General features: G+C 37.7%; 1 protein-coding gene across 1 annotated transcript in view; it reads left to right on the top strand.

Annotated features, from left to right (window-relative positions):
• edc4 (enhancer of mRNA decapping 4) overlaps positions 1-21,832 on the top strand; it is a 104,241-nt gene that overhangs the window by 52,101 nt on the left and 30,308 nt on the right. The window contains exons 20-24 of the mRNA XM_059992738.1: positions 315-467; positions 2,667-2,700; positions 9,724-9,910; positions 14,819-14,974; positions 21,546-21,661. Coding sequence (XP_059848721.1) covers positions 315-467; positions 2,667-2,700; positions 9,724-9,910; positions 14,819-14,974; positions 21,546-21,661 — 646 coding nt within the window. The remainder of the gene's footprint in view (positions 1-314; positions 468-2,666; positions 2,701-9,723; positions 9,911-14,818; positions 14,975-21,545; positions 21,662-21,832) is intronic.

The raw sequence follows: 21,832 nt of genomic DNA, 5'->3' as shown, positions 1-21,832 counted from the left end.
CAGTTTTAGCATGTGATACCAGGAGACTGGGGCACAGGAATACTTGCTATTGCATGCCTAGGAAAACAAACATATGTATAAAGGACTGATAATAATTTGCTCCGAAAATTTACTATGATGATGTAATTGCAGATAGAACTTCATGTAAGTAATGTCAACTGTGCTCTGAAATGCTGTATTTCATGGAAACCTGCATGCCATTTATAATTACAGAATGAAATTGGCAGAAATAAAGTGAATGGCTACACTCAAAATATTAATAAAACATTGTAAATGTACTTGAAAGATGTATTCAGTTATTTTTGTTAATTCAGTGATCATGATGAAGAGGTTGCCAGTCTTGCTTCCACATCATGCAGCTTTGGTTCAAAATCTGCCTCTCATCGACTTCCAGTTAAAGACTGGAAATCAAAGATATCTCCACGATCCTCTCCAAAGTTGAAGAGAAAAAACAAAAAAGAAGATGGGTATGAATCTTTTTATTTACCTGTTTAAATTGCCAACACAGGATGCAGCTTGTTGGTGCAATTAATGTAATGTTTTGGTTTGAAGTTGTTTATCTTTTGATCTTTTAATAATTTGCACCTTTCCCACTCCAATGTGTCTGCAAAGGTCAGCAAGACCTTGTTGTGGCACCACCTATTCTGTCCTTGTGTTAAATTGTTTTGCATTCTGACAGTATGTGTGCTAGTGAACCCCGCTGGCCACAAAGCTTCTCTCAGCCCCCATGTGTGCAACTGTGCTGAGAGTGTCAGGAGGAAAGAAACACAGAAGGGTGCCAGTCTCCAAAGCTCTGCCCAAATGATCGCCTGTTTGGGAAGATCCATTTTGTCCAGGTGCCCTGTGACCCCAACTGAATACCCGCCTTTTGTCTTCGAGATGTTCAAATTTTCTGGTGAAATAATTTAGCTTGTGACTCTCTGATTATTTCTGAAGTGTGCTATCATTGCCCCTTTCATAGACTAAAATCAATCAGAACTCTACTGTTCAACTTGCAACTTCCACGAAGACTAGTTCATATTTCACCCCTGTGCTGGCTGGATTTTCTTTTCATTAAGCCCAATTTTTGTTTTGTAGTTTTAAAATCTCCTCATAGTCTACTTTTGTAATCTTCAGCCTTATGAGATGTGTTGCACCAACTCTGTCACATAACCATCAATGATAATTGTACCATTGGCAAATGTATTTTCCTCCTGATTCTGTAAAACCTACATGTTAACTTTATCAAGCTATGTTGTTTGTTGTCAAATTTTATTTGATAATGGCTGCTATGAATTGCATTGGTAATAGGTTTATTATTGTACATATACCAAGTTCTGTTGAAAAGTTGTTTATTTGCATGCCATCCAGACAGATCATTGCATACACAAATGTATCGAGGTAGTAGAAAAGAAAAATCAACAACATTGCTGGAATTTATTGTTACAGGTACACAGAGAGTGCAGTACAGGTTTAAATATAATATGCAAGATTCATACTGAAGTAGATTATGTGATGAAGTTACCTTTATAATTGGAACACTATTATAAAGGGCACTATGGGGCACTATCCCCATTAAAAGCACTGTTGTTGCAGAATGAGATGGCCGTACAGTAGTTGTGAATCTGTACAGAACATTTGGATTGGTATAATAGTAGATTTCAGCTCTTAAATTTTTTTTCATACATTTATAAAATTGAATTTTGGTGTCATAGCTCATTTTAAGATTTTATCAGTGAAGCACCTGTAGGTTTGATGGGTGCATTATTAATGTAAGAAGCAGAGAATGTATCTCTGTAAAATACAGGGAAATGAATCATTAAGTTTTTAGAAATATTAAACCATTGCTCCCTAACTGTCCCTTTGTCAGAAACTGAATCAATTTGTAGCATGATCTTCTGACCCTGATTCAGCATGTGAATTTTTTTATCGTCATCCCCACTTAAGGCTTCTCAGGTACCTGGATCTAATCTATTATCACCTCCAGATTTAACTATTTTATTCAACTCCTGGTTAGTCACCATCCATATGAAATCTTGAGTTCATCCAAAAGTTAGATAACTTGCACAGAGTTCTGGTCATGTCAATTATTTGTTTCCTAATGTGTTTTGAATTGTAGTTTGGCAATGTTTGGCATTAATACCTAGGGTTTGGTGTCAGACTTTGTCTGAATTTCTTTTGAATACATCTTGATATGTTAAAGATATAAACTAAATGCTAGTTGTTCTACTTGTAATATTTCTTTGAAATTATGAGACAGTGCACTCTGGCTCAGTTAAAAATACAATTTCTTAAACTATCAACTTAAATTCTATATATAGATTCATTCTGCTAAAGTAGTTGAAGTACTTTTTAAGATCACAAAATTTGGAAATGAAATACAAATTGCATTTGATTACTTTCATGGCATAGTTCATAATAGAGTTCAACCATGTAAATCAATAATTTTGTTTAGAGAACTAATTTTATTTGAAGTAAAGATACAGAATTGGGGTAAATAAGTTGATTATTGCTCCTTTTTCTGATCATTATATACTGAGCAGTACTGTCATTAAAATGTGATTGAGTTGTGTCTGCTGCTCAATGCAAGTACATTACCTGTACTATTTTTGAAGTGTTTTTACAACTTCTAGTTACAAATGTGATAGTAATTTTTTTATTATTTCTTTACCCATATTGTTATTCAGGGAGACCACACAGTCCCCGAGGACAGAACAGCAGGTTGGTATTTGTACATTATTTTCATCCATTTCAAATGACTGGTTAATTCATTTTTTTTAAACTAATTTTTTATTGAAACACCAACAAATTACATTCAATACAACCAATTGCCAATTACATTTTGACTGTTTAACCCAGCCACCCCCTAGCCTTCCTCACCATCCCCTTACCCCTCTCCCCTCCACCCACCAACTGAATAGTAGTGCATACACAGACAAAGCATTCCTATTTAACAAAAGATCTTGTACGTTAGATATCAAATTTGTCCACATTAAGGTTGAGTTTGGTCGTGCATTATTTACTCTTGCTGATGAAAGTTCCAAGTAAGAAATGTCCAAAAAGCTCCAAAGCCAGTGAATATATGAAATATCATGGGGAGGTTTCCAACGCTGGACTACAATCTTCTTAGCTGCAGTCAGGCCTGCCAGCCAGACTTTGCGTATTTTTTTCCGTAAGGGAAAGGTGGGAGTCATCATTTAGGAGATGTACAGCGGGGTCCATTGGTAGTTGTACCCCCATTAGTTCTGTAAGAGTACTGATAACCTTCCCCCACAAACCAAAAATCCCTGGACATTCCCATACAACATGTGTAAAAGAGCCGATGGTTCCGTGGGGGCAAACTGAGCAATATGGGTCAGGAACCAGTCCCATTTAATGTCTAATTCTTGGTGTTAAATATGCTCTATGACAAAATTTCAAGTGTATCTACCGATATCTGGGTTTTTCGAAGTACTGGCAACATTATCCCAAATCGCATCGCAGTGTAAGTCTTGTCCCAATTCAGATATGTCCCTATCCCAGGCTTTCATTCCTGATGTGGGCATATAATTCTGGGAGTTTAATTTATCATAGAAATATGACATTATCTGTCCTGTATCCAACTTAAAATGTGATGGTCCTTTAAATCTGACCCCTAGGGAATGACGTAGGCTTTACAAGCTGATCTTACTCTGAAGTAGCAGAAAAGAGAGTGTTTATCAATATTATATTGAGATACCAGTTCTTGAAAGCTAAGGATAGTACTTGCCCCATTAATATCTTGAAGAGTAGCAATACCTTTATCCTCCCAAGTTCTGTTAGTGAATAGTTCCCCCCCCCCGATAGAAAATGATTATTGTTCCATAATGGAGATGATTTGCACCATACGCTTTTAAATTTTAGGAATTTTTCTGCTGCTCTAAACACTTGTAGCATATGGGTTAAAATTGGACGGTAATACAAATCACATTTTTTGGTAGACATACCTGTAAGGAGAAAGTCCTTCAACCTTATTGGTGCTATTAGCTCTTGTTCTATTTTTTCCATAATGAAACTTTACCCTCCTCCATCCAATAGCTAAGACTTTTTAATACAAATGCCCAGTGATAATTTAAAATTTGGACATGCCAATCCCCCCATCCGACTTTTTGAATTGTAGAGTTGACCACTTTATATTGGGTCATTTACTGTTCCAAACACAGCATCGTAGTAAGGAGTCCAATTTTTGCCAATATTCCGCTGAGGTGCAAGTGGGATCCTTGAGCTGATAAAATTAATGCGGGGTAAGATGTTCATTTTAATGACCGATATACGGGCTGGGACTGATGCTGGCAGGTGTCTCCATCTATTAATATCTTCTATTTTTTTCAAAATGAAAGAGTAACTTGTTTTAGCCACAGATGATAGGGAAGTATTAACTTTAATACCCAAGTAGTGGACCTAATTTGTAACTGTAATTTGGGGAGGGAGAGACACCTTACTTTTATCTGTATTAATCAGCATTGGTGCTGATTTTGACAAATTAATTTTGTATCCTGAAAGAAATCCAAATTGCTCCAGTGTTTTTAAAACGGGAGAGTTTGTTGAACATTTGCCATATAAACTAACGTGTCGTCCGCGTAAAGTGATATTGAATGTGAAGTTGTACCTATTGTAATAGGGGAGATCTGAGGAGAGTTTCTAATTAACTGTGCTGGCAGTTCAATGGATATAGTAAAAATTAAAAGAGACAAAGTTATCCCCTTGTCGTGTGCCCCGTCCTATGTCAAATAACTCTGAGAAACCTCCTCCCACACATACCTGGACTGAAGGATTAGCATACAATGTTCGAATCATATTGATAAATTTATCACCGAACTTAAATTCTTTAAGAACTTTCCAAAGATATGGCCATTCAAGATGATCGAACACTTTTTCAGCATCAAGAAATAGCAAGCCACAGGCAGGTGGGATTTTATGTGTTGCACTCAGTATGTGTAAGAGCCAGTGAATATTATCAGATGCAAGACGCCCCTTGATAAAGCCCGTTTGATCTGGATAATTATTTTCCCAACTATTGTCTCAAGTCTACTGGCTAAGACTTTGGAAAATATCTTGAGGTTGGCATTTATCAAGTAGATTGGACGGTAATTTGCACACTCCACGGGGTCCTTACCGGGCTTAGGTATAACTGTGATTAGGGCTGTGTTTAGATCTCTATGGAAAGCGCCATTTCCAAAAGCATAATTTAATGTTTCTAACCATACTGGTCCAAGAATATCCCAAAGTGCTAGGTAAAGTTCCACAGGTATGCCATCTATACCTGGCGTATGGCCTCTGTTTGTAGCTTTGACTGCTTTAAGTAGCTCATCCAGTGTAATAGAAGAGTCTAGAGTTTTGGTGTCCTCTAATGACAACGTAGGGAGATCCAATCCACTAAAAAAATCGATGAAGTCATTCTCAGAAGGAACTGAGCCACTTGTGTACAATTCTTTAAGGTAATTCTTGAATGTCTTGTTTATTTCCCCTGTTGAAGATACTACTCCACGTTTAGCACATCTAATCGCTGGTATAGACCTTTTAGCTTCCTGTTGTTTGAGCGTTAGTGCCAAAAGATGGCTCGGTATGCTTATGTTTGCTTATATGGATCATATATTCTTCCCTGCTTCTTAATAAATCAATTAATTCTGCTTGTTTTGTTTTGAGCTCGCTTTCTTTTGTTATGGTGTATCTCCTTTTGAGGTAATTCTCCAAAACCTTACATTGTTCTTCTAGGGTGGAAATCTTTTGAAGCCAGCTTTTATGTAGATGGGCACTGAACCTTGTGGCGTTATTTCGTAAGAAACCCTTGATGGAGGCCCAAATCACTGTCACATCTGAGACACTATTTTTATTTAAATTTATAAATTCTGTCAGTTTTGTTCTCAGTTGTGATAGAAATTCGTCGCATTTTAGAAGGGTGGAGTTAAACCTCCACCTAGTATTATTTATTTTTAATTTTGCCATAATTAAAAGTAGATATGACTGGGTTGTTGATCAGATAGATGTCTGGGCAAAAATTCTATTGTGTACTAAAGACAGCAGACCGGAAGATACAAGAATATAATCTATCCGAGAGAAAGTTTTATGTCTTGTGGAGAAGAAGATGTAGTCTTTAACAGATGGATTATGCACCCTCCACACATCAGTTAAATTTAAATCCGTTAGAAAAAGTTTAAGTGCTTTGGAAGCAGATTCTTGAGAGCTTGATATAGTTGAAGATTTATCGAGGTTAATGTTTACCAAAGCATTCATGTCCGAACCAACATATAGTTGGTAGTCACTTAAGTAATTGTGAGGTAATTGAGGGAAAAAAATTCAACCTCGAATATAGTTGGGGCATATAGGCTAATGAATGCAACTTTTTTACCCTGAATGGATGTACAACAAAAAGCTAGATGTCCTTTATTGTCGGCGCTAGACCTTTCAATTGCTACATTAATATTACGTCTCATTAATATCATAACTCCTTTGGTATGAGTACCATCAGCTGATGCCACAACGGGTTTATAAAAGTAGCTTTGAACCCTGAGAATGTCATTAGGTTTAAGATGTGTTTCCTGTAACAGAGCAATATCTGTTTTCTTTCTGCGTAAAAAAATCCAAAACCTTTGAACACTTGTAGGGAGAGTTTAATCCTCTAACATTAAATGATACAATAGTAAGATTTTCTAATTTATCTGTATTGCTGGATCTGTTGTTGTAAGTTGGTGTTGGAGCCCTGAGTTACCCCCTTCCCACCCCCCCCCCATCACCCTTCACATTCAACCCTTTACTTTGTAACATCTGTGAGTGTCACTCAGCAATGTCAGACACCGAAGACTGACATTAACTGCCCCCCTTCTAGCAACAACAAATTAGAGAGTTAAAGCAGTTCTTACAGACAATCATATCAAAGAGCCAAGAAAAAAAAACCTGGACAAGCCCGTTAACCTATATAATTAAAACCATTTCCCTCTCAAATATAGCATAACACATTATCAAGACCCCAACACCTCTCTAGCGAGAAACTGTCGCTTTAACAGATCATCGCTTGGCGATGGCTCCAGTGCTATCTTATCTGGTGCCCAGGAACGTAAACAAGTCTACTGGAGACATAACATTCTAAAGTTATTCAGAACAAACTGCTGTTTTTCAGCTTCATTCTTGATGAAGTATGACAATTGAGTATATTGAATATGTCCTTAAAACTCTGACTTGTAATACTCAGAAACAAATTGGCCCCTTAATTAACTAAATACAAAAGTGCAACAAATACTTTCCAATAGAAGAATAACCAGAGAACTTCACACCTAGAACGTTAACTTGCCCGTGCCTGTTAGATTGCGCATACAGGCTAGTCCAAGCTCTTGTTGCAGTTCCATCTCCTGAGGGGTGTGTGGACTTTGCCTAGGGTCTTCTTCCATATATCCCAGCACCGATGATTTCAGAACTTCTTTCGCTTCCTCTGCCAAGTTAAACAACATCTTCATGCCATTGATATTCACTTTCAAAATCACCGGGTATATGAGGAATGAGTCAATACCCTTCTGTCGAAGCTTAGCTCGGATCTCCTTGTATCCCTGCCGTTCGTGCCAGGGCTGTAGTCGGCGAAGAACTGCAGCTGGGTGCCATCAGGGAGAGTAGGTTTGGCTTTCCTCACTCCCTCCAGGATAGCCTGCCCGTCGGTGTACTGTAGAAGCCTAAAAATGATGGTCCGTGGTCTTGCAGTGTTGTTGGAAAAGATCCTATGAGCTCTATCGATCTCCAGTGGAGTGCTGTGGGAATTCTTGAGTGCTGGAATCCAATTAGGAAGCATCTTCTGGAGGTAACTTCTTGGATCTTCGCCCTCAGCGCCTGTTGGTAGGTTGACCAGCCACACATTCTTTCTCCTGGATCTGTCCTCCAAGTCGTTTATCTTCTTCCATATCTTAGTCACCTCCAAGAGACAGGAATTAGTAACTTCCTCATTCTTGCGTAAGCAAACCTGAATGTTGTCTATTTTGTTGAAGACCGTGCCTAAATTTTTTAGCATGGTTGTCCGCTTGCTCCTTTAACGACCGGAGAATGTTACCATTCTCTGCCATATGCTTCTGTATGGGGTCAAGAGCCTTTTCCAGCGACTCCTTTAGCAAGTGGGCTACCGTTTCTTGCAGCGGTTCCATCTCTGTTGCCATTGTTTGCTTAATTAGCATAGCTATTTCCTCGGATGAATCGCTAGCTTGGTGTTGTCTGCTGGTATCTTGCTTCCTGGTTGAGTTTGAATCTTTTTTTGAGGCCATGTCTTTAGTAAGATCTTTCTCCAACTCAACCTTGTATTAAGACCATCTATGAGCCCTAAAGAACTTGAAAAAGGAGGGTTATATGTCAGCGCTCAGTGCCGTATTGCCATCTTGCCTCGTGCCTCACCGGAAGTCCCGTTAATTCATTTTTTTAATATGCATTTATAGTTGATTGAATGCATATGAAAATGAATAAACCAATAATTTGAAAGAATACGTAATGGGGAAATTGAGTGCTTTAAGAATGTGAATTTGGTTAAACATAGAATACTAAAATAAGCATGGTCTGTATTTGGCAAAATCATGGCAGTGTTTTTTAAACATCTGTTTCTCCAAGCATGATTTCATGAAGATAGGTTAGAGTGTAGACATTTATTTAGTTTTGTGCTATTTGGCCTTTTATGTAGGCTTCAGCATTCAAATGCTACATCTTAGTTAATTTGGTAATTGATTTATTATTGTCACATCTATAAAGCAAAATTCTGAAATGTTTAAATGCTCTTATTTGTTACTTTTCCATTCACAATGAAGTGTTTCAGAATATTCAATGGTAAGTTTTCTGAGGAAATTTTGGTGAAGTTGAATCAATGGGGAAAATTAAACTTTAGAGTTCTTTTGAAAAGGTGGTGTCTCAAGCTGATGCTTTCATTAATATTGATGTTTTATTTGATGCATGGTCTCAACCCATTTATAAAAAGTTCTTGTATTTTCCTAGTTGGATTAAGTATCTGTAGTCCTACTGAACTCTCAAGGTTATAACTAGACCAAAATGAAATTAATAATCGTACTACTAATTACTTAAATTACAAATCTCAGTAAGCAGAAATATGAAATTAAATTTTGATGTGCTTTAAAAAGTATAGTTCTTCCTCTAACAGAACTGGGCATTGGCCTGTAAGATGAAATTGCAAATAACTAATGTCCATTAACGAACCTATCACTATTCTGTTGATCTTGTGATTAATTTGCCAAGATTTGTGTATTTTAAAATAAATAAATTGATAGATATGGAAAAATGCCCTTAACTTTTCTATGACTAAGCAAGTGTCTTTCTTTGGCTTGATTTACATTTAGTTTAAATACATTAAACTTGACCAATTTAATACATGTTGGATGTAGTTTTCAAATGACTCTTGGGCAATTTGTTTTTAAATGTCAAATCCTTCTATATTCTCTTTCTATATACAAGGTTTTTTTAATCAGCTGTATGGCTTCCTCTCTCCCCCCCCCCCCTTACCAATTGAGGCAAACTGATTACTCCATGTCTTTATGGATTAGCTTCTTACTCGAGACATTGAAGGAGTTTAATCACTATTCTTGATGTATTTTCCCCAGCATTCCCCACCTGTGGTGCTGAAAAAAAAGTTTTTACTCTCATTACTTTACAAAATAAGTATATTCATATTGGAATAATCTCAGTGCAATTGTATGTATTCTAATAGCTGTCTTTTCATCTTTATTTAAACAAATTTTACTTTTACCTTAGCACCAGTTCAACACAAACCAACAGGAGGAGTTGCTGTCTATGATACGCAGTCAACAGAGGGAGCTCTGTGAATTGAGACAGAATCAGTTGGAACTTGTACAAAGGCTCACTGATCACATGGATGCAGTCCAGGGCTCCATTATGGGGCACGTGGAGCGAATTATGGTGACACAACAAGAACAAGAACGTATCTTTTTATTGTGTAACAACAGTACACAAATATTTAGCTGAATGGAGTTGTATGTTATCTAGTTAGAAACACTAGATTGTAGAAAGGAAATGCAACTGAAGGTATTCTGGCTATTGACATATACAATGTAGTTGAAGTCTATTGAGTTGCTGCAAAAGATACTATTTTTGCTATCCAATGTAAGTAATGGTAGCAGTAGAAGACGAGCTTCACAACATTGACTACGTGAAGTTCAGCTGGATTAGCAAATCAGATGATGAGGATCCATTAATTATGTGAAAAGTTATGAAGCATTGTCATTGCTAGACCCTCTTGATTGTAAAAAGCCTAGGAGAGTTGCTTGGGCTTGGGCAAAACTTGGGCAAAGACTGATTACAAAGGCAGATGTAGTTGTTTGAGTTCAGTCATTTTGTGTCCAGCATATCAATGCAGGTTTTCCTCTGAATTTTTGCTTCGTCTGCAGCCTTCGGTTTTATTTCTTGTTATATTTCTGTTACTACATACCACCATTATGACAATGAGCTACTTCCAACCAGAAATTTAATAATAACCAAGGAAGTACTGTGGTTTCAAGAGCAGGTCAGAATCTGGCAACTATGACATGTGATTCACCTGACTTCATATAGCCTATCCATTGCTTATAAAGGACAAGTCAAGAACAAATTAGAATTGCTATTCTTTGTGCAAGATTCACGCAAATAATACCTTGCTTTAAGAGGATAATGTAGTTCCAGCATCACTAAAGAAGCCTGGTACCATCCATTACAAAGTTGCTGCTGTAAACATTTATTATTTCCTTCACAATGTGGACAGATCCTGAAACTGTAAGATAGATACCTGGAAGAACAAAGTCAACAGGCATTCAAGAACACTATCACTTGCAAATTTACCTCCAAATTGCACACATTAAATGGTACAATTTCTTTGTGCTAGTGTGGTTAAGACTCCCAATCTTAAAGGCATTACACCAAATGGGCATTTTTAAACATGGAAGTGTTTAAAGAAAGAATTCACAGCTATTTAAGTGCTTTTTGAAATGAGAAATAAATGCTTGCTTTTTCAGTAGCAAGCACAATTACAGATGTTTTTAAAGTAATGTTTTCTATAATTGAATAGAATATTAGAGTAATACACCAGTGTTTCACAATCAGGTTTATTGTCACTGACCGAAGTCATGAAATTTATTGTTTTGTAGCAGGCATAACAAATTACTTCAAAGGTTTCAAGGGTACATTTCACATCAGAGAAATGTATACAATAAACATAACGAAATGCTTTTTCTTCGCAACCATCCACAAAAGACAGAGGAGTGCTCCCCAAATAATGAATGACAGTTAAATGTGAGAACCCCAAAGTCCCCCCCAGCTCCTCCCTCCCGCTGTAAGTGGCAGCAGCAGTGATCCTGCCCTTCCCCACCAGCAAAAAGAAGCATTGGCACCTGCCACGAAGCACTCAAGTATGAGCAAAGTGACAGCAAAGACACAGACTTGCAGTACTCCAAAGACTATTTGTTCACCCAGTATTTGACATACCACAGGCTCTCTCCCTAATTAGGGAGAAAGAGGTGTCCCCGTTTCACAGCGAGAGGGGAGACATAACAAACAATTCGCTGGTTTGTGATGTTAAAAGTCCATTTCATCGCTTTTTCCGAGCTCTGTGCCCGAAGATCTCGGGTCTCTAGGCACACAGCCTTAGATTTTCCATCTCCCACGACAATTTGTTCTGGTAGTAGGCAATTTGCAGCAGGTCTAATTCCTTGCTCGAGCAGCAGTTAATTCTAACAATGACCAACCTCTTAAAGCACTTTAGTATAGTAGATGTAAGTGCTATCAGGTGATGGTCATTGGGGCAGCTCAGCCTGTTGTTAGGAAGTGTTAGGACTGACCCCCTTTTGAAGGAGGTGGTTACCTCCGACTGCATCAGTGAGAGGTTGAAGATGTTCATGAACAGCCTAGCGACTGTTTGGCTTGAGTTATCAGTATCCTGCTAGGTACATCAGAGCCTGTCTTGAAGAATCGTTTGACATGACTCTCCAAGACAGAGATCACAGGGTCAGCAGATAGTGTGGATATCTGCACAGATAGTGTAGTTTTATTTTTCTTAAAAAGCATGAATAAAAGGCATTGAGCTCATCAGGGGATGAAGCATCACAGCCATATATGCTGTTGGGTTCGCCTTGTAGGAAGTAATAACGTGGAAACCCTCTCTCAGCTGATGTACATCCAATTCTGTCTCCAACCTCTCACAGAATTACCTTTTTATTCTCCTGATTGCCTTCTGTAGATCATAGCTGGATACTACTAGGTATTGGCAACCTTATTCATCCACGATTAACACGAAGCAGAAATGGAGCTTGTTAACTTAGTAAGCCTGTGTCCTGGAAGGATTCCTGATACAATATGTAGTCAGGCCAATGAGGCCATTTTTGATATGATCCTATGTAATGAACCTAATCAAGTCAGATCTCTGTGGGTGAACACTTTGGAGAACGTGGCCACAACTCCCTGACCTTCACTATAGCCTTTGAGAGGAATACGGGCAGATGCTATGGAAAAATATTTAACTTGGGGAGAGGAAATGATAATGCTATTAAGCAGGAACTGGGGAGCATAAATTGGGAATGGAAGTAGTCAGGAAGATGCACAACAGAAATGCGGAGGTGGTTTAGAGAGCACTTGCTGGTTCTATATGCTGATTCATCACCACCTTTGATTTGGCTTATGATAGTGATGTCAGCAAACTTGAATATGATATTGGAGCTGTGCTTAGCCACACAGTCATATGTGTAAAGTGATTAGAGCAGGGGACTAAGCATGCGGCCTTGTGCATCTGTGTTGAAGGAGATTATGGAGGAGATGTTGTTACTAAATCAACCTGTCTGGGGTCTGCATGTGAGGAAATTGAGGATTCAGTTGCACAAGAAGTATTGAGGCCAAGGTTTTTGGGGTTCATATTGGTGTCTAAGTTGCTGCACAATTTGACAAGTTTGTCAAGAAGGTTTACAGTGTGTTGGCCTACATTAGTTGTGGAGGTGGGAGAGTGGGAATTGAGTCAGGAGCCATGGGGTAATATTACAGCTCTATAAAACCCTGATTAGACTACACTTGTGTTCATTTCTGGGTTGTCTCAGTGTAAGAAGGATGAGGAAGCTATGTTTTGTGCTCTAAATGAACTTGTGTCTTTTTATACAAGTATCTAAATAATGATTCAAATTTAGAATGACTTCAGCCTAGAATGGTGGATTTATCCTGTATTTCCACTTATGATTTTCATCTGAATGACTAATATTTCATGAAAAAATTACTAAATTTCATTCGATAATAGATTGAATTCAACTTCTGTGTGACTTCTCTAGTGACAATTGCAACAAACATTTAGCTTTAAGATGAAATTTTATTTGTCACATGGGCATCAAAACAATACAGTGAAATGTGTTTTTTCACATCTGCATCAAGTGTGAACACAGTCTGAGAATGTGTTGGGGTAGTCCGTAAGTGTTGCCATGCTTCCGACACCAACCTCGCTTAGTACCCTAACCTTGGATTCTGAGAGGATCCTTGAGCAGCTGGAAGAAACCCATGGAATTGATCCCTGATTGCTGGTGCTGTAAAACATTACACTAATTGCTGTGCTACCATGCTGTTCTGTCAATATTTCATTATGGTTCATTTGTACACACGTCAGATTATATTTCATGAGCAATTTAAGATGTAGGAATATTTTCCAAGTAACTCTGACTAAAACACCTGTCACAAACCATTAAACAATTATTTAGAACCCAATCTGCGACCACATGGACTATAAAATTATTTTCTGCATATATGCACATGTAATTGATTTTCTATGGATTTGAATGGAAAGGCATTAAGGCATCGTAAAATATGAAATAACTGAACCTCTGTGCTGTAAATTAAGTAGGATGTCTTTCTCTGGGAGTGTACGTGGGAATCCTAATCACGATACGTAGCTTATAGTTAAGGAAAAGGATAAGAAATCAGTCAAGCATAAATGTACTTAATTACAAGAGGCATAAATTTCATGAACCATATGAGTGTTTTTGCCAGTTGCTTGTTGGTAAAGTTGGTAAAGAAAACAGGAAGGTGAAGTCTGACGTTGAGAATAATTTTGTTAAACAAGGTGGATCTCATCTTAAGGTTTATTAAGACATATAGAGTCCAAAAGAAAAGAATCAATAGTTGGTAAAAGACAGATTAGCCTTAGATGTGCATTTGTTCAATTTGGACACCATGATTTTGAAAAGACATCTGGATCTCGGAAGGCAGTTACCCATACTACCTGAGGAAAAGAGATATTGTTTGCAGATTTCATTATTGATATCCATAAAGTCTGATAATTTCAGAATAGTCCTTTGAAATAAATATTGCTGTTCAGGGACTAGAACAAAAAAATAGCCCATTTCATTCCAGGGGACCTATCTTGATCATATTATGGATTGTTTTAATGATTTCTGAGCAGCACAGCAGGATACCACTTTAGATTTTATTCCTAGCTATAGATTTAGAAATCCTATGAACACAGTTTGATGTCTTTGATCTTTTGATTTAATTATCTGAGATGTATAGTGATCTTCCTTTTCTCATAAGTGTCACCTCCATCACCTTTCTCTGTCTCCTCAGTGTTTGATGGAATTTAGGTGCTGTTTTTTTTAATTGATTTGTTAGTATTTTGAACCTTAGCAGTTTTCTGTGTTATGAGCCTTAACATTTTGAACAGCAAACTTGTATCCCTTTTCCCCTTTATATTTTATTAAAAGCATTGTTGGCTAAATATCATTTACTTGACAAGCTGTAGAACAGATGTGGTATAAAGAAGCAAAATTGCTGTTTATTTTCATTCACAATCCATGTGATTTTAAATTATTTCCCTTAACATTTAAACCTTCAGAAAGACGAACAGATAGGATCTTGGCAGAAGGACGAGAAAGAAATGGACAGTTTCAGGAGCAGTTCTCTCATCAGCTATCTCAGACTTTAGCAAATTCAATCAGTAATCGTATAGAAAAGACTGTTCGTGATGAGATGAAGAAATCCTTACCACAATGTGAGTACAGAGTAAAACTGCTGAATCTTGGAAGTAGATGAGAATTTAGTCATGTTTTCAATGAATATTCTGTAATTCTGCAAGAGCAAAATATGGATGTTGAAAATAGAGTATCGTTCTATATCGTTCCTCACAGAGTGAGGAAAAAGAGTTAATGGTTTAATATTTGCTGGTAAAGACTGCCAGTTATGTACTAACCTGCCACCATTTACCCCTATAAGTATCATTGAGTTTGTATCTCGTGCAAAACACAATTCTCAAATTTTCTGGTTACGTTATGCTGGAGATACCTGTCTATTTTTATTGTAACATTTCCAGTGCTTGAGCATGAATTTATTTCAGTTTTCCTTTAGTTAGAATTTTTACTTTGTAATCAAACTCATCATTCATTATATTGAATAGAAAGGTAGACTTGAAAGGCCAAGAAATCTACTCCTCTATCTATTTGCTTATGTTCTTTTCAGTTCAGTTAATGATTTTAACTGTTTTGCAAATATTTTGGTTATATACTTCTAATTATTTTATAAATGAGTTATTTATATGTTTTGATTTTGAATGTTTTTCATTGTTGAGCAATTCAAACAATCAAAATCTTTTAATAGGTTTGACAGCAAGAAAAATTGGATATGGTGTAGTTGGCTCCCAGTTTTTTTTCAGCAATTTAAGATGATATTGACCTTCTCGTGCAATGACATTATGTTCATATCTCTGCTATTACACAAGGCATTGACTTCGTATCCAGAAAAAAAAGCTTGTATTTAATAACCTTGTAGGTCAGCAGCAGCCTCTAGCTCTGTGTTTCATGTCCGTGAGTTTTCATTAGAAACAGTGCTTCTCACTTCATAAATGTTGCAGGTTTGATGAGTATTCTTGGTATTGTCCTGCCAGTGTCCTTCTGAAGGGTTTCGGCCCAAAACGTCAACTGTACTCTTTTCCATAGATGCTGCTTGGCCTGTTGAGTTCCTCCGGCATTTTGTGCGTTGCTTGGATGTCCAGCATCTGCAGAATTCCTCTTGTTGGTATTTTCTGTTAGGTTCTTCAGTTCATTGGTGTTCTTTGTTGTTTTCAGTATAGGTCAGTTATCAATCTTTACTTTTGAACATGATGAGTAAATACAAAATATTACTGCGGTAGAGACCAAACTGCAGTTTCTATAGAGGGAAGTGGGCAGTGAATGTTTTCATTTCTTTGCTGGCTATTATGTAGTGTGGCTTTATTACTAAAGGCTCCGTTTATTATCATTTTAAATAATTATCATGTGTGATAGGTCCTTTATTGATCATGGATAGTTGGTACTAATTTTGCTGAAGTATTGTGTGATATTGCCTTTTTTCTGCACCTCTTAAATTATTGCACTCATGTCCATATGATAAACAATGAATTTAATGATGCTATTAGTTTGATATTATCTGTATGTGGTGTAGCTTTTACAATATTTTTCTAATTGTTCTGAGAGAAAAGCTGTATATGTGAATATTTTTTGCAGTCTTGTCGCATTATTCAATTTTGATTTGTTGAAGCTCCAGGTTGGCTGGTTTTGGCAATGGATTTTATTTGGCAATTTGATTGCATCAGCAAAGTAATCATTTTGACTGACTGCTCATTTCCAATTAAGTAAAAAGGTAACTAAGTCAAATTCAGGACTGTGAATTAGCTTTTTTTTAGGTGTGTTCTGCATTCAGTGACAAATTTGTAAATTAGTGGATCTAACTTTGGATGATATTTAGGTGGCCAGCTAGAAGTTGTATGGGTGAGTTTTTATTCTAACTTTTATGGAGTAACTTGGAAAAATATGTAGGATCCAAGTATGAATATTTGCTATTAAAATCACCTGGCGATACAAAATGAAGGTTGATATTGAGAAGGGGATTGGATGTGTTGGGTTTTATAGACAATAGACAATAAGTGCAGAAGTAGACCATTCGGCCCTTCGAGCCTGCACCACCATTTTGAGATCATGGCTGATCAATTACTATCAATACCCGGTTCCTGCCTTGTCCCCATATCCCTTGATTCCCCTATCCATAAGATACCTATCTAGCTCCTTCTTGAAAGCATCCAAAGAATTGGCCTCCACTACCTTCCAAGGCAGCGCATTCCAGACCCCCACAACTCTCTGGGAGAAGAAGTTTTCCTTAACTCTGTCCTAAATGACCTACCCCTTATTCTCAAACCATGCCCTCTGGTACTGGACTCTCCCAGCATCTGGAACATATTTCCTGCCCTTAATAAACTTATATGTTTCAATCAGATCCCCTCTCAATCTCCTTAATTCCAGCGTGTACAAGCCCAGTCTCTCTAACCTCTCTGCATAAGACAGTCCAGACATCCCAGGAATTAATCTCGTGAATCTACGCTGCACTTCCTCTACAGCCAGGATGTCATTCCTTAACCCTGGAGATCAAAATTGTACACAATACTCCAGGTGTGGTCTCACCAGGGCTCTGTACAAATGCAAGAGGATTTCCTTGCTCTTGTACTCAATTCCCTTTGTAATAGCCAACATTCCATTAGCCTTCTTCACTGCCTGCTCATTCACCTTCAGTGACTGATGAACAAGGACTCCGAGATCTCTTTGTATTTCTCCCTTACCTAACTATACACTGTTCAGATAATAATCTGCCTTCCTGTTCTTACTCCCAAAGTGGATAACCTCACACTTATTCACATTAAACGCCATCTGCCAAGTATTTGCCCACTCACCCAGCCTATCCAAGTCACCCTGAATTCTCCTAACATCCTCATCACATGTCACACTGCCACCCAGCTTAGTATCATCAGCAAATTTGCTGATGTTATTTTCTATGCCTTCATCCAAATCGTTAACGTAAATGGTAAACAGCTGTGGTCCCAATACTGAGCCCTGTGGCACCCCACTAGTCACCACCTGCCATTCCGAGAAACACCCATTCACCGTTACCCTTTGCTTTCTATCTGCCTACCAGTTCTCTATCCATGTCAATGCCTTCACCCCGATGCCCTGATTTTACCCACCAATCTTCTATGTGGGACCTTATCAAATGCCTTCTGAAAATCAAGGTACACTACATCCACTGGATCTCCCCCGTCTGACTTCCTGGTTACATCCTCGAAAAACTCCAACAGATTAGTCGAGCATGATTTACCCTTGGTAAATCCATGCTGGCTCAGCCCAGTCCTATCACTGCTATCTAGATATGCCACTATTTCATCCTTAATAATGGACTCTAGCATCTTCCCCACCACCGATGTCAGACTGACAGGTCGATAGTTCTCTGTTTTCTCCCTCCCTCCTTTCTTAAAAAGTGGGATAACATTAGCCATTCTCCAATCCTCAGGAACTGATCCTGATTCTAAGGAACATTGGAAAATGATTACCAATGCATCCGCAATTTCCAGGGCCACCTCCTTTAGTACCCTAGGATGCAGACCATCTGGACCTGGGGATTTGTCAGCCTTCAGTCCCATCAGTCTTCTCATCACTGTTTCCTTCCAAGTGTCAATCTGTTTCATTTCCTCTGTTACCCTATGTCCTTGGCCCATCCATATATCTGGGAGATTGCTTGTGTCTTCCTTAGTGAAAACAGATCTAAAGTACTTATTAAATTCTTCTGCCATTTCTCTGTTTCCCATAACAATTTCACCCAATTCATTCTTCAAGGGCCCAACATTGTTCCTAACTATCTTCTTTCTCTTCACATACCTAAAAAAGCTTTTGCTATCTTCCTTTATATTCCTGGCTAGCTTGCGTTTGTACCTCATTTTTTCTCCCAGTATTGTCTTTTTAGTTAAGTTCTGTGTTCCTTAAAAACTTACCAATCATCTGTCCTCCCACTCACCTTAGATCTGTCATACTTCCTTTTTTTAAATGCTATGTAATCTCTGACTTCCTTTGTCAACTACTGTGGCCCCTTTCCCCCCTTTGAACCCTTCCTTCTCTGGGGGATGAACTGATTTTGCACCTTGTGCATTATTCCCAAGAATACCTGCCATTGCTGTTCCACTATCTTTTCTGCTAGGCTATCCGTCCAGTCAACTTTGGCCAGCTCCTCCCTCATGGCTCCATAGTTTCCCCTGTTCAACTGCAACACTGACACCTCCGAGCTGCCCTTATCCTTCTCAAATTGCAGATAAAAGCTTATCATATTGTGATCACTACCTCCTAATGGCTCCTTTACTGCGAGATCGCTTATCAAATCCTGTTCATTACATAACACTAAATCCAGAATAGTCTTCTCCCTGGTCGGCTCTCGTACAAGCTGTTCCAAGAATGCATCCCGTAGGCACTCTACAAACTCCCTATCCTGGGGTCCAGCACCAACCTGATTCTCCCAGTTCACCTGCATGTTGAAATCCCCCATAACTACTGCAACATTACCTTTGCCACATGCAACTCCCTATTCAACTTGCACCCAATATCCATGCTACTGTTTGGTGGCCTGTAGACAACACCCATTTGGGTCCTTTTGCCCTTACTGTTCCTCAGTTCTATCCACACAGACTCTACTTCTCCTGACCCTATGTCCCCCCTTGCAAAGGGCTGAATCTCATTCCTCACCAACAGGGCCACCCCACCCCCTCTGCCCACATTTCTGTCCCTACGATAGCACGTATACCCTTGTACATTCATTTCCCAGGTCTGATCTCCCTGCAGCCATGTCTCCGTTATCCCAACAACATCATAGTTACCCATTCGCACCTTGTTTGAACACAACTAGGTAGAAAAGTCATTTGGGTTTATATAAGTTTGTAACAAATCAAGGCAAATATTTATTAGAAATTAAATGCATTCAGCATGAGCATTTATGATTACAAGTTAAAATTCTGAGTGTTTACTGGCAGCAATCTTATGAAATTGACAGCAAGTAGTGATGAAAGCTTTTAAGCTGTCATTTGAGTAATTTACAGAACTGTCATTTCTGCAGTTCTTTTCTCTGCATGATGAGGTGGAAGGAAGTAATCTCAGCAATTTATTTCCAGGCTCCCATCTAGTTTAAATAATTTTTAAAAATTAATTTGGTGGTCATTTGTTTCTGTCAAAATATTGCTATTGGCATATTGATTCAAAGTCATTGAAAATATGGGTTAAGGGTAATTGTTTAAATCTCTGTTATAGGGAACCTTCAATCTAATTTGATTTTGGTGAGTGCTCAGATTTTTGCCATCAATGCAAGTTTAAAATAAAGCTTGTGATTCAAAAGAAAGTTTATGGCTCATTGCTGAACAGGGGTTAGAATCTAGGATCACACTTGTAATTAGAGGTCATCAATTTAGGAAAAGATAGGAAGAAATCTGTTTTCTTCTGATGAGAGTGAATTTTTTGTTTTGGAATTCTTCATTCAAGAGAGTTGAGACTCAGTGTTGATCATTCAAGGTCAAGGGATGTTTTAGTTATTAATGGAATTTGGATCAATGCAAGAAAATGTCACTTGAGTTAAAAGATCAGCTGTGTGTAGGCAAAAGGGGCAAATGGCCTTGCATTTAACTTGTTATAGGGCTTTCTGTTGGCTGCGTGTTTCTGCATTTTCCACACATTCACTACGCATACTTGTGAAATTGAATTTGAAAATATTATCACGACCATATATGAGGTCCTAACTTATTTACTTTGCGGCTGAATATGAAAGCTTCTGTGAAAGTGTAATTTTAACTAAATTAGTCATGCAGTAATACTGAATTTCTTACTGTCCTGGAAACAGTACAGAATAATAATATTTATTTTGCATAGGTATATCCATTATGTAGTAAAACAATAATCCAGCATGCTTGACACTATGATGCCATGAAACCAGATTTTCTGGTTATTCGATAATAGTTCTTTTAGATCCAATGATCGTGTGAATTCTAAAGGGAGCATGGGAACTGGGGCTTCAGAGAATGAGAAAGGAGTGTGGCAAACATCACCAAATAATTAAGATTTCTGAATGGCTGGATACTAGCTTACTGGAATTTTACAGTGTTTCTTTCTATTGCTTCTGATAATCTTTGTTTTCAACTCTGGCTGCAACCCATTATTGAATGATGATAGAGGGGAGATGTGGCTTATCAATATGGTATATATTTTACAAAGTTTATGGCTGCCTAAAAGAAATGTTGATTCCCACTGCTACTTGTATCATTTGTAAATCTTTGTCTATAGAGGTTATGTTTAAATTCATCTATTGATATGAGTCTTTTTGTGCATTTATTATCAATTCTTACTTCTTGTTGAACTGAGAAGCTGGTTGAGTTAATCATGTTCCTGGATCAGGGCAGTAATTTTCTTCCCTGAAGGACATTAGTGAACTATTTTTATAATCCAGTAATTTCATGGTTACTCTGGCTGAGGCTAACTTTTTTTTAGTCCCAAATTTAATTTTTTTTAAGCTGCTTGATTTTGTATTCTTATCAATTTTCTGCTTGTTGACAGCATTTAGCTCTAAACAAAAATGACATTAATGCCAATTGTAGTTTAATTATGCATTCCTACAAAGGGAACATTGGATTCAAGAATAATACTTATGTCATTAACGCAATGAGCTTAGTGAAATTTCTTGTTTCTAAATGCATTTTGAAGAGTTGTGAACACAAAATTATTCTATCTTTTCCGTAGCTATTTCCAAAAGTTTGGAGCCAGTGTCTGGCCAGTTGAATAATCAGATTGCAGCCAAACTTGCAGCGATTGAAGGAGTATTAAAAGAAAATGTAACAAAAATGGTAAAATCTAAGGTAGGAATTTTGAATATTTAAACATCAAAATATTCTCAGTTTCACCTTTTACATTATGACATGAACAATTTTAAGATGGATTTTTTTAATTATTCAAATTATTTGTTTCTACAAGTTTATGTGTTTCACATCTCAATCATGTTTTCTGTGCTGGGCCCATTACACTTACAC

Source organism: Hypanus sabinus, chromosome 17 (assembly GCF_030144855.1).
Source record: "Hypanus sabinus isolate sHypSab1 chromosome 17, sHypSab1.hap1, whole genome shotgun sequence".
Classification (NCBI taxonomy): Eukaryota; Metazoa; Chordata; class Chondrichthyes; order Myliobatiformes; family Dasyatidae; genus Hypanus; species Hypanus sabinus.
This window is presented reverse-complemented; position numbering and strand designations above follow the sequence as displayed.